Genomic DNA, 14,326 nt, shown 5'->3' with positions numbered 1-14,326 from the left:
TATGTTTCTATGTTAATCCAGACCACAATCATGGAAGATTGGTACTAATAGTCCTGTGGTTCTCCTCCACAATCTCCATCCGTACCAGAGCACCACAGGACTGTTATTGGCCCCCTGCTCTACTCAATTTACACCTATTACTGTGTAGCTCGGTTCGACAATAACACCATCCACAAATTTGCTGACAATACCACAGTAAAGGAAAGGGATGAGTTAGCATTAGGATGGAGACGGAAAACTTGGCTGAATGTTCTTTTACAACTTACCAATGTGTTGCCGGATATCTTCAATATCTCACTCCAACAGGGCATGGTACCCACCTGTTTCAAACAGGTGTCAATTATACCAAGAAGAGTGCAGTAACCTGCCTTAATGACTATTGACCAGTAGCATTCACATCAACAGAAGTGGTAGAGAGCCCAATGGAAAGGTCTGCTTGTGATATTTGGTGAGGCAAGGAATTCAGTGTTGTGTCTGAGTGGAATAAAGAGAGTCGGCTCCATTCTGTGTTGGGAAAAAAAAATGAGTGAGTGCATTCTTTAAATTGTAAACTGAAAAAATCACTGCAGCGACAGAGCCAATTATGATCCCATTGGCAAGGCTGCTGACCTTGAACAGGTCATAGCCATGCCAGCAGTATCCAAAGTGGTACGCCTGTTAACAAGGGAATAGCCACAAGGGAAGTCTGCATTGAATAGCTACTCCCTTTCTCTTCCTTGTACCACATTACTTTCGATGCTCTCAGCCTTATGGATTTCAATTCCTTCAGGAAGGAGCTGCAGTGGGTCGCATGGAGACAAGGCAGGAGAACGAGGTTGGAAGGATAGATATACATCGGCCATGATCCCAAAGGTGGAGCAGTCTCAATGGGCTGAATGGCCCAATTCTGCTCCTATGCCTTATGGCCACTTCCCACGGGGAGAGTCCCCAGGAACACAAGAAGTCTTCCTGATAACCATGCCCTGCACATAACAGATACTAGAATTGCCACACGATCCTTTATCCGGAGCCCTTGGGGGACAGTGTGTTCCGAATTTTGGATTTTTCCGCATTTCGGAAAGCCCACCCAAATTGTGCTGTCATATCCACCCCACCCCCTTCCAGTCACCCAGCCATCTCCCCCAACCATCAGTCCCTCAGCCGCCTCCCCCGACTGCCAGTCCCTTGGCCGCCTCCCCCGACCACCAGTCCCTTGGTCGCTTGGCCACCTCCCCCGACCGCCGGTCCTCTGGCCGCCTCCCCCGACCACTGGTCCCTCAGCCGCCCGACTTGTGCTGCCACCTCTCTCCCCACTTACCGGATTTTGGAACTTTCCAGATTTTAGATGTCCAGATAAAGGATCGTGTACCTGTAATGCAATATATTGCTGTTGGTGAATCATGTTCAGATATTTATTACAGCAAGATATAGCCTCCTAGTCTGTGAGTTTATTGTCATATACATAAGTACAAAGGCACCAAAATTCTGGATTACTGCAGCCTCACAAGTACATAGGATACACCGGCTACAAATGAACTTACACCAACAATGAAATTGAAATAAATGAAATGAAATAATAAATATGAAAAAGAAAGATAAATAACTATTCATAGTTGCAGTGAGTTCCAAAAAATTGTTTCAATTATGCAGACAGATCTCTGATGGTTCCTGAATGGTTATTTAGGAAGGTTCAAGAGCTGATACCTGTTGGGAAAATCAACAGATTATTTAAGTATAATTTATTTATTTGTTATCTGGCACTGAATATATTTCCACGCATGCCTTTATTCTCAGCCCTGCACCACTGAAAGTGAGATGTTGATGCCATTGTCTCCTCTTACATTTACATGCTTTGACATAGTAGGTGGGAGATGGGTTTTATCATTGCAGCAAGTAAGATCTGGTGACAAAAGTAGGTTCAGCTGGTAACTTTGAAATGTAGGTCAGGCAAATACTGAAAAGAAAAGCCGATAGTGAGGCTCTGGGGAAAGATAGTTGATTGCAGCTAACTCGCCCTTTGAAAAAGGAGTCTCAGCCTCCACAGATGGTATTGGATAGATGCGTGGATGGGAGAGGTCTGGAGGGTTATGGAATGGGTGCAGATTAGTGGGACTAGCAGAATGATGTTTCAGCACAGGCCAGAAGGGCTGAATCCTCATAAACCTTCTCTAGAGTTGGAAGTCACGTGATGGAGTAGTGGCCAGACGGTGAACTCCAGCCCTCTCCAGAAAAGTTGAAAAAAATAAAGGAAAGCACAAAGGCACAAAAATAAAAATTAAAGTAAAGTGAATATAAAGGTGGAAAGAAGATGGCGACGAAAAAAGAAAAATCGAAACCAACGGTAAGAAGAGAGGAAGAGAAGACAACGGAAGAAGAAGGAGAAGGCCTTACCTGTTCGAAGAGGCCCGCGGTGGAGAGAGAAACCCGCTCCCTCAGGTCGGTAGAAAGTGGACTACAAAAATGGCTCGCTGAGCCGAGTAAAAGTGCGCAACCGCGCATGCGCATGCAAAAAAACACACCGACGGGAGGGGCGACCAGCTGGGGAGTCGATCTCCACAGCCGGCAAGGACAGCTACAGAACAGCAGCAGCAAGAGGAGAACATAGAAGACAACGAAAACAAGAAAGAAGAGAAGAAAAAGAAAACAAAGAAACAACAGATGGCCAACCCAGAGGAAGAAGAAGAGGAAGAGGAAGAGTACAGTGAAATGGAAGAAGAAGGGAAAGGCAAGACAATGGATATACTTTCTCTTATTAAAGAATACATGGATTCATTTAAAGAATGGCAAGCACAAGAATTTAGTGATTTAAGAAGAAGAATAAACAGTACAGAAGAGAAAGTGAATAAAATAGATATGACCATATCAGAAATAGGAAAAAGAATGGACAAGGTGGAAGAACGAGAAGCAGCAGTAGAAATGGAGGTAGAGGACTTAAAAAAGAAATTAGAGGAATCTAATAAAAAAGTTAAAGAGACACAAGAACTGTTAGCTCAGAAAATAGATATAATGGAAAATTATAACAGAAGAAATAATATAAAGATAGTGGGCCTTAAGGAAGATGAAGAAGGCAAGAATATGAGAGAGTTTATAAAAGATTGGATCCCTAGGATCCTAGGATGTCCAGAACTACAGCAAGAAATGGAAATAGAAAGGGCACATAGAGCATTAGCCTTTAAACCACAACCACAACAAAAGCCAAGATCCATTTTAGTAAAATTCCTAAGATATACTACAAGAGAAAAGGTACTGGAGAAAACAATGGAGAAAGTAAGAGAGGATAACAAGCCACTGGAGTACAAAGGGCGAAAAAAATTTATTTATCCAGATATAAGTTTTGAACTCCTGAAGAAGAGAAAGGAGTTCAATACAGCAAAGGCGATTTTATGGAAGAAAGGGTATAAATTTATACTAAAGCATCCAGCGGTATTGAAAATATTTATTCCAGGACAGCAAAACAGACTATTCTCGGATCCAGAGGAAGCACGAAAATTTGCAGAACAATTACAAAATAGACTGAGAGATGAAGAAGTGTAACGAGAGTACAAAAGACTGCGAACTAAAAAGACACATAAGTTTTGAACGCCTGAAGAAGAGGAAGGAGTTCAATACAGCGAAAACGATCTTATGGAAAAAAGGATATAAATTTATGTTAACGTACCCAGCGGTACTTAAAATAATTATTCCATGGCAACAAAACAGACTATTCTCGGATCCAGAGGAAGCAAGGAAATTTGCAGAACAACTACAAAACAAGCAGAGAGATGAAGACATGTAATAAGAGTAAAAATGACCACGATCTATATGTATGTGTGTAAAGGAGTATATGCGTGTATATATTTAGTGTGCATACATGAATGTATCCGTATTTAGAGGAAAATATATAGAGTATAGACAAGAATTAATAAGGGAGGGAAATGGAATAGAGGGAATAAGGAGGGAATTAAAAGAGTGACCTTTGTTACATATGAAAATTGAAATCTTTTCTGGCGGGGGGCTGGGTGGGGAGGAGTTACGGTCACTGCAAAATCAGCTGACATTTGCGAGTGAATTCGCAAATCCAAATGGAGAGGGGAGATGTGGTTGTCCGACAAGGGATAAAAGACAACTCAGGAGGGGGAGGGGAGATTGGGGTTAAAGAAGTTTTAAATAGGAGAATAGGGAAAATGTTTGATGTTTTAGAAATGTTGTCTTATAAAGTGTTCAAAACAAGAAAGCAGAAATGGATAAGAAGGAAAGGTAATGATTGAGAAACGGAAAGGGAAGATAAACAAAGTATAAAATGGCTACGCTGAACTATATGACTTTAAATATTAACGGAATACATAACCAAATTAAAAGGAAGAAACTGCTAAATTTACTGAAAAAAGAAAAAATTGATATAGCATTTGTGCAAGAAACACATTTAACTGAATTGAAGCACAAGAAATTAAAGAGAGATTGGGTAGGACACGTAACAGCAGCGTCGTATAATTCAAAAGCAAGAGGAGTAGCTATATTAATTAGTAAAAATGTGCCAATTAAAGTAGAAGAGGAAATAATAGATCCAGCAGGGAGATATGTAATGATAAAATGTCAGATATATTCGGAGTTTTGGAATCTACTCAATGTATATTCACCTAACGAAGAAGATCAAAAGTTTATGCAAGATATTTTTTTGAAGATAGCAGATAGGCAAGGGAACATATCAATAGGAGGGGATTTCAACCTGAATTTGGATTCAAATATGGACAAAAATGGGAAAAAAATTAACAGAAAGAACAAAGTAACCAAATTTATCATTAAATCGATGGAAGAAATGCAACTTTTGGATATATGGAGGAAACAACACCCAAAGGAAAAGGAATATTCATATTACTCGGCTAGACATAAAACATACTCAAGAATAGACCTATTTTTGTTATCAGTTCATATGCAAGATAGAGTAAGAAAAACAGAATATAAAGCTAGAATATTATCGGACCATTCACCCTTAATATTGACAATAAAGTTAGAGGACATCCCTCCAAGAATGTATAGATGGAGATTAAACTCCATGTTACTCAAAAGGCAGGATTTTAGAGAATTTATTGAAAGACAAATTAAAATGTATTTTGAAATAAATACGGAATCAGTGAAAGGTAAGTTTATACTATGGGATGCAATGAAAGCATTCATTAGAGGGCAAATTATAAGATATGTAACCAAGATGAAGAAGGACTATAATCAGGACACAGAGAAGTTGGAAAGGGAAGATACAATGAATGAAGGAAGATACAACTAAAAGAAAAGAATTGGCAGATAAAAAAATAAAATATGAAACACTACAAACATATAAGGTGGAGAAGAATATAATGAAGACAAAACAGAAATATTATGAACTAGGGGAAAAAACGCACAAAATCCTAGCATGGCAGCTTAAGACAAAACAAGCTAAGAAAATGGTATTGGCATCAAGGAAAAAAGACAAACAAATCACATATAATCCAAAGGAGATCAAGGAAAACTTTAGAGAATTCTATGAACAATTATACCAAACTGAAAACGAAGGGAAAGAAGGGAAAATAGATGAATTTCTAACTAAAATTGAACTACCAAAACTACAAATAGGGGAACAAAATAAATTAACAGAACCATTTGGAATAATAGAAATACAAGAGATAATAAAAAAATTACCAAATAATAAGACACCAGGAGAGGATGGATTCCCAATAGAATTCTATAAAACATTTAAAGATTTATTAATTCCTCCCCTCCTGGAAGTAATCAACCAGATTGATAAAACACAAAGCTTACCAGATTCATGTAAAACAGCAATAATTACAGTAATACTAAAGCAAGGGAAAGATCCACTCGCACCAGCATCATATAGACCAATATCTTTACTTAACACAGATTATAAGATAATAGCTAAACTATTAGCAAACAGATTAGCAGAGTATGTACCGAAAATGGTAAATCTAGACCAAACTGGATTTATTAAAAAAAGACGCACAACAGACAATATTTGTAAATTTATTAACTTAATTCATGCAGTAGAAGGGAGTAAAGCGCCAACAGTAGCAGTTGCTTTAGACGCAGAGAAGGCCTTTGACAGAGTAGAATGGAATTATTTATTCAAAGTATTGCAAAAATTCAGTTTACCAGAGAAGTATATTAATTGGATTAAAGCATTATATAAGGGACCATTGGCGAAAGTGACAGTAAATGGATATGTATCAAAGCAATTTAACTTAAGCAGGTCAACACGGCAGGGATGCCCACTATCACCTTTATTGTTCGCGTTAGCTATAGAACCACTAGCAGAATTGATAAGAACAGAAAATAGTATAAAAGGGATAAAAATAAAAGACAAGGAATATAAAATCAGTTTTTTTGCGAATGATGTTATAGTATACTTAACAGAACCAGAACTATCAATAAAAGAATTATATAAGAAATTGAAGGAATATGGAGAAGTGTCGGGTTACAAGATCAACGTAAATAAAAGTGAAGCAATGCCTATGAATAATGCGGATTTCTCAAAATTTAAGAAGGAATCACCATTTAGATGGCAAATGCAAGCAATAAGATACCTAGGTATACAAATAAATAAAAATCTCGGCCAACTATATAAACTTAATTATTATCCACTTATGAAAAAATTACAGGACGATTTAGAGCATTGGAAAGATTTACCATTAACACTAATAGGAAGGATAAACTGTATTACAATGAACATTTTTCCAAGGATATTATATCTATTTCAGGCATTGCCAATACACCTGACAGAGAAATTCTTCAAGGAGTTAAAGAAAATAATAAGGAAATTTTTATGGAAAGGGGGGAAACCAAGGATAGCACTAGATAAATTAACAGAATGGTATAAACAAGGAGGATTACAACTGCCAAACTTTAAAAATTATTATAGAGCCGCACAATTAAGATACCTATCAGATTTTTATCAAACAAGGGAAAAGCCAGATTGGACCAGATTAGAATTAGATAAAATAGGGGAAAAGATACCTGAACACATATTATATAAATGGGATGAAAAATTGGTACAACATAGAAGTTCTCCAGTATTACATCATCTACTCAATATTTGGAAGAAGATTCATGTAGAAAGAAATAAAACAAATTATCAATTACCAAAACTAATATTGACGCAAAACAAGTTACTCCCTTTTACAATAGATAACCTTTCCTTTAGAGAATGGGAGAAAAAAGGGATCAAAAGAATAGAAAATTGTTTTTCAGGAAATAGATTATTATTCTTTGAACAAATGAAAGATAAATACAATATAACTCAAGATACAGTGCTGGCATATTACCAATTGAGATCCTATTTGAAGGACAAATTAGGAAGCAGTCAGTGTTTACCAGAGGGAAGTAACTTTGAATATGTGATTACAGATACAATGATAATCAAAAGATTTATAACAAATATGTATATTAAACTGCAAGAAAAGGAGAATGAGGAAACAAATGGTAAAACTAAACAAAAATGGGAACAAGATTTAAATATAAAGATAAAAAAGGAAACATGGGAGAAGTTATGTTCTGGAACGATGAGAAATACAATAAATACGAGGTTACGTATGATACAATATAACTGGATACACAGGCTATACATTACACCTCAAAAGTTAAATAAATGGGACCCAACAGTATCTGATAGATGTTTTCGATGTAAAAAAGAAATGGGAACAACAATTCATGCAATCTGGACATGTGAAAAAGTAGAAAAATTTTGGGAAGATCTAAACCAAATATTAAATAAAATTACAGAAAACAATATACCAAAGAATCCAGAGATCTTCCTCCTAAGTAACATAAAAAACAAAGAATTTGGAATTGATTTGGAGGATGCACAAAAAAGATTTGTTAAGATAGCTCTAGCCGTAGCAAAAAAATGTATTATGTCAACCTGGAAATCGGAAGATAACTTGAAAATACAACAATGGTATATAGAAATGAATAAATGTATTCCATTAGAAAAAATAACATATAGTTTAAGAAATAATATTGAAATATTTGAACAAATATGGGAGCCTTACATGAAACACAATAGCGAAAACCTACCGGGGACATTCACTACCTAAATTAACGAAAAGAGAAGGAAATTAAAAGAATTGACTCAGTGGAATTTCTTGTTTATTTTTATTGAATGACAACATTATTTGACTGGTTTAATGTATCCTAGATTTTGTACTTTAAATGGATGGGAGGGGGGAGGTAGGGAGGGTGGGATGGGAGGAGGGAGGGGGGGAGAAAATGGCACTGTATATATTTGAAAAGGAAAAAGTATGTATCATGGTTAATGTGGTTTATGGTGTGAAAAATAAAAAATTTTAAAAAATAAAAAAAATAATCCTCTAGAGTTCTATGGTTCTGCGGTTCTAAATGGCTTCCTTTGCACTGAAAGGTTTTGTGATTCTGGGTTCAGTGAGAGGGCTTTGGCTGCATTAGAAGCATTATTATGTTCAACTGAAGTCTTCATCTTCACTTTTCCCCAGCTGTGCCAGAGTTTGTCTCACGAGTGAATATTGTACTGGAGAAGCTCAGCTTCGATTCTAGATCCCAGTTTGACGACAGCGACTTTGTGGAGGCCTCAAGGAAGGTGTATGACGCAGTCCATGACATCCGAGGTGCGGTTCTGATGATCAGGGTGAGTGATTGGCTTCTTTTTGTGACTTGGATACTTTTTGCAGGACAATGTTTGGTTTTCCCCACCCCATAGAACATCCTAGGGTTTCGAGGACAAGGGAGAGAACGTGCTTAGGTTCATAGAGCGTGGAAGCCGATCCTTCAGCCGAACATGCCTGTGCCAATCAGAAATGACCAACCCACACTGGTTTGGCCCGTATCCTCATAAACCTATCCCATTTATGCATCCATCCAAATTTTTGTTAAATGTTACATTAATACAGCCTGCCTCTTTTTTCCCATTTCTTTAATAAAGGCAGTTTATTGAGTGATTACAACAAATCACTTTGCGGTGTTAAAGCTCTTGCAGTTACATACTATTTACAACAGTATCTGCCTCAACCATCTTCTCTGGCAGCCTGTTCCCTATACTCACCATCCTCTCTAAAAAGAGTTGCCCCTTTGGTTTCTACTCAATCCCTCCCTCCTCACCTTCAACTGATGTCCTCTGGTTACCAATTCCCCTATTCTGGGCATAGAATTTTGCCTTCTCTCATGATTTTGTACACCTCTATGAGATCACCCCTCATCATCCTGTGCTCCAAGGAATAATGGCTTAGCCTGCTCCACCTCTCCCTATAACTCAGGTCACTTGAGTCCTTGCAACATCCTCGTAAACCTTCACTGCACCCTCTCCAGCTGGACAACATCCTTCCTGCAGCACGGTGACCAAAACTGAACACAATGCCCCAAATGAGTCCTCGCCAACATCTTTATGCAACTGCAACATGACCTCTCAACTTCTATACTCAGTATCATGACTGTTGAAGGCCAACGGCCACCTTTTTGACCACCCTATCTACCTGTACCTCTAATCCTTGATCCCTCTGTTCAACCACACTTCCCAGATCCCCCCCCCATCCCGCCACCAGCTTTCACTCTGGAGGTCCTACCCATGTTAAACCTCTCAAAATGAAACACGTCTCTGTATTAAATTCCATCAATCTTTCCTCTGCCCGTGTGCTTCATGGATCAAGACCCTGCTGCAATTTTTGGTGATCTGCTTCACTCTCGACAATACCAGGCACTTCCTTTGATGGCCAGTTTCCGCCGTCCGAAAATGTAATCATCCACAGAACTCTCCGAAAGGTATCACCGTGCAACTTGTCTGCTCAAGCCAACTTATATCAAGGGAGTGATTAACAAGCAACATTTCAGACTGTGCTTCGAGGAGTGACAAATAGCAAATGTAAATTACCAGGACCTTTTGATCTGAGAGAGTTGTGACAGGTGTGGTGTTTGCATATATAATTGGAAATGAGAGGCTGTACATATGGACTTGTCACCCTTTGCCTGAGTGGGAACGTGAAGCAGTTCCTTTCAATCAGTGCTGTAATGTGTATTGAGGAAGTGGGGGAAGGATGCAGAGCTGTGTTCCTACTCATCAAAAGAAGTACTCACCTTGACTTGAAATTCTTCAGTGCTGTTTAATGTGAGTGCTCGGAAAATGTGGAGCCATCAGCAGAGGGAGATGGACTGTGGCTAATTATTTTGAAACAGCGTTGTTCACATTTATGGCATGGTCCTTCTTGCTTGTATGACGCAAAGGAGGATGTGTGACCCAATTGGTCCATGCCATTTCCTGGCAGACAGTTAGTGTGGCAATGTTGTTACAGTGCCAGCATTCAGGACTGGGGTTCAAATCCCGCACTTGTTGGTACGTTCTCCCCGTGTCTGGTCAGGTTTTCCCCGGGTTTTCTTCCACCGTTTCGCTAACAAGCTGGGGGGGTTGTAGGTTAATTGGCTGTCATTGGGCGGCATGGGCCCATGGGCCAGACTGGCCTGTTGCTGTGCCATAGGTCTAAATTTAAATTTAAAAATTTAAATGAACTTTCATCAATCCCCTCAGTCCTATTTCCCCTCTGCCTTGCATCACTATTCCTTTAGGGAGGATGTGCAAGCTCCACAGTGACGGCACCAGAGGTCAAAGTTGAACTGGAACCCTGGAAGTGTGAACCGCTAGCGCTAACTGTTGTGCCATCTTGCCGCCCCCGTGAAAGTAGCACAGGCCTTATCAAAACCTATCAGTTGCCATCCTTTTGGAAAGGCACAATAAGTCAGAAATATGAGAGAACTAAAAGAGAGGGTTTTTTTTTCCTAGAAGATGGCCAAAGACTAAGAGAGGAGGTAGGCCACAGCTCTGATTCACAGGTCATGGGGGGGAGGGAAGAGGGCTGCCGGTTTGTTGATGAGCTAGCCTCGTGTGGCAGGTGAGGACATCAGGGGAGTTTGCATCTAATTCAAGTTTTAGCAAGAGGCAGTGATAAAGTTTGTTTTGTGAGCAGTTCAGCTGGATTTTCCATACATAGTACAGTAACGGAGGAGATGGAAGAAAAAGAAAATTGTCTGGTCACTGGCTCGCAAGCCTGATTTCTCCAGCTTATTTGGCAAATGTGTGCACCAACATCTGCGAGCAGGCAGTGCAGGATCATCCGTCAGGTGCCAAAACCCTCTCTTGCCTCGCACATCCCCCGCCTTGGCTTCACACTTCCCAGATGCCCGTCGCCATGCTACCCTGTGGTGAGGTGGGTGGGGGGCAGGCTGGCAGGCTTGATACTGTACCAATATCATGTGGGAGCACTCCGTTTTTCTGGGCTGTCACCAGGATGCTGTTCCTGCTCTCATTCCCTTTAAACGGGGGCCACAAGTGTCTGTGTTGGTTCCCTGTAACGATAGGCAGAAGGAGTCAGGACTGAAAGTTGGCCAAATTAGTCATCTTTAAATAAAAGCTCCTGCAGCCCCCACCCCATGAGGTGTTTATTTCTGTTAATGGGAGGGCTTGTGGGAACACTGTCATTGTCAAGTGGAAACAAAAAATATATACAATCTTTTTTTTGGTAGTATTTGACCTGTAACACTATTCTTATAAACAGTAACATTGTGATCTGTAACTCCAATTTCCTGAGTGTGCTGAGAAACATTATTACCACAATTACCACAAAAAATGCAATTAAACGAAAACAAAGCAAAAGATCCATTATAAAAGCTGCACTTGCAATGTGCATAACAAAAGATGATGACATTATTGAGCTCGAGTGTCTAATTGTGATGTTTCCATGGCAACAGTTGTCATATGTCTGCTTGAAAACTCTGTTCATAATAAGTGAGAACAACTCCTGCAGTAAAAACAAGCTGATGGTGATGGCTGGAATCAGTGATGGGGATTGCAGCAGTCTGTTTTGATGAGTATTTCATTGACCTTCACACCAGTGGGGGAGAACCAGGGTATAGGCTGGTCCAGGTCGGAGTGGGCAACGCGCAGGAAGTTCCACCCTATGGGGCTTCCCCCCTACCCCCCGCAATGCTCTCTCCAGAGGACACATGACCACCCACAATCCATAATATTCCAGACAGGCAAGGAGGTCATGTGTTTCTCCATAATACCTCTTCAGACAAAGATCCTGCTAAATCATGTCAATGGAGGGGGGGCGGAGGAGGGAGACTCCCATGATCCTCTCTGCTGCTCTTATAGTCCTGTGGATTGACCTCTGATCCAATTCTCCACAGCAACCATGTGTGCAACCGACTATCATTGTTTCCTCAATTATTTCCTGATGCAATGCACCAATATTGTTTATTGGAATCTTTAGAAATCCTAATGGTCTTTCTGTCCATAATTATCAGCCAATTATATGTGGAGAATTGGAAGGAGTAAAGGGGTATTGGATAATAAATATTGGCACTTCCAATGGTATGCGCTGATCATTCATCACCAGGAGAATTCTCTCAGTTGCAGGTGGTTAAATGCGACCTTTATCATTAGAAATAGTGCACTAAGAAATGAAATATAATAATTAAAAAGTTAAGCCACTCAAACAGTTTTAAGTTTTGTAAAATATCCAGTTCCACAGCATTATCACTAATCGCTAAGCATCTTCATCCTTTTTTTTCAATCATTGTTTCCCAGTATTCCTGTCTCACAAATTGGAATGAACGTTCTTCACGACTGAACGTGCGTTTCTCTTCGGCAGTGGCAAGGTCACTTTGCTGCGGTGTTTAGTTAAAATTATGAAGCCACTGAGAAGGAGTTTCCTTCTTCTTAATCCTCATGGTAGTATGTTGAAGGGGCCATTAGTTTTCACTGGGCCAATGTGCAATTTTCCAGCTCTGGAAAATTAATTTAGGAGCTTGAAGCTGTAAATAATTAATGCTGACTAGAGGTTTCAGCTGCTATTTTGTCATGTCAAGGTCATCACCGTGAGTACATAAAATAATGGTCTGACATGTGAAGTAGATAGCAACTAACTCCGGCTCAAAGGTTCTTTCTTGACATTCTCAATCTGTCCTACACTTCAGGATTGCAAAATGTAACCTTAGAAGTCGCAGGGTGGAAAGTGAATTATGCAGTTAATGACAGTTCAGACTTAACTTAATAAATTGCTTGAAACTGCGAGTTATTGTAAGCCCACAAATAACCTTTTTTGTTGTGAAGCTGTTAGTGGGTAATGAGCAAAACTGGAATTGAGGCAGTGACCGCCATTTTCAAATTGAATGTGCATCAGGCTTGGGGAGTTGAATAACCATCTCGTTCCTCATTCCTCAGTGGAGAATCAGATTTCACATTCCTTCCTGAGTCTGCAATAACTAGACCATTGGACAGGAATGACAGATTTCTCAGATTTGGAGTTTGTGGCAAAATTCAGAAGTGACTGCATCTTGACATAAAACACACAATGCTGGAGAAAACAGCAGGTCAAACAGTGTCTTTGATAGAGCAAAGGTAAAAATGCATAACCGATGTTTCAGACTTGAGCCCTTCACCAAGGTATGGTAAGATGTCGACAGGCATACGAACAAAAGTGGGCGAGGGGGTTGGTCACAAAGGCAAGAGGTGAAAGGTGGAGAAGAGAGGGAGGGGACAGTGGAGATCAAGGGGTGGAGGGATGGTTAGGTGAAGGGAAGGGATGAGGAGGGAGGGAGGAAAGGGGAGAGGGGGAAGAGGGGAGCAGGTTAGCAGGAACAGGAGAAGTCGAGGTGATCTGCAGGTGGTCAGGGTGGGATAGTCCCTAAGGCCATGGACAGACATACGAGAATGGGAGTGTAACACAGAATTGAAATGGTCGGCTAGCAGAAGGTCTCTGTCACTGGTGCATGCAGAGCCAAGGTGCTCAGCAAGGCGATCTCCCAATCTGCACCCAATCTTTCCGATGTAGAGAAGACTCAAAGAGAGCACCGGATGTATTATTAGCATTGCACTTTACACATTATTGGCATTCCACTTTATTTGTTATTGACATTACATATTATTACATATTAGACACTACACGTATTTGACTTTCACACTATTGACATCACACATTGCACATTATTACAATGTACGTTAAAAAGTAAAACACAAAAGTCTGCAGACACCGTGGTTGAAGTAAAAACACAAAGTTGAAGAAACTCAGCAGGTCAAACAGTGTCCTTTATAGATGCTGCACTCACCACAAGGCTAATCTTACAGCCCATCTTGTCAAACCAACCATCAGAAGTGTGTGAAAGGATATTGTACCATTCACACAGTAATTTTTTTACAACCTCTTGCTCTTTTGTTCAATTGGAAGCATTTTTATGTTAACCTGGGCTTGACTGAAGTTTGAAAGCCCTCTGGCTGCTGCTCCTTTTTTGTTCTGTTAATTTAAAGGTTTGTCCTGAAATTATTTGCTCCAAATTAGAAGGACTTTGTGGTCCAACTTGCAAT

The 14,326-nt window shown here is 39.9% G+C and overlaps 1 protein-coding gene across 16 annotated transcripts in view; it reads left to right on the top strand.

The window, feature by feature from the left end:
• Positions 1 to 14,326, top strand: part of LOC138744504 (catenin alpha-3-like) — a 1,801,283-nt gene that overhangs the window by 1,581,362 nt on the left and 205,595 nt on the right. For all 16 annotated transcript variants that reach the window (XM_069900796.1, XM_069900799.1, XM_069900809.1 and 13 more), the window contains one exon: positions 8,454 to 8,605. In XM_069900796.1, coding sequence (XP_069756897.1) covers positions 8,454 to 8,605 — 152 coding nt within the window. The remainder of the gene's footprint in view (positions 1 to 8,453; positions 8,606 to 14,326) is intronic.

Source organism: Narcine bancroftii, chromosome 10, assembly GCF_036971445.1.
Source record: "Narcine bancroftii isolate sNarBan1 chromosome 10, sNarBan1.hap1, whole genome shotgun sequence".
In the NCBI taxonomy this organism is placed as follows: Eukaryota; Metazoa; Chordata; class Chondrichthyes; order Torpediniformes; family Narcinidae; genus Narcine; species Narcine bancroftii.
Note: the sequence above shows the minus strand (reverse complement) of the source record. Positions and strands in the feature narration are given on the sequence as shown.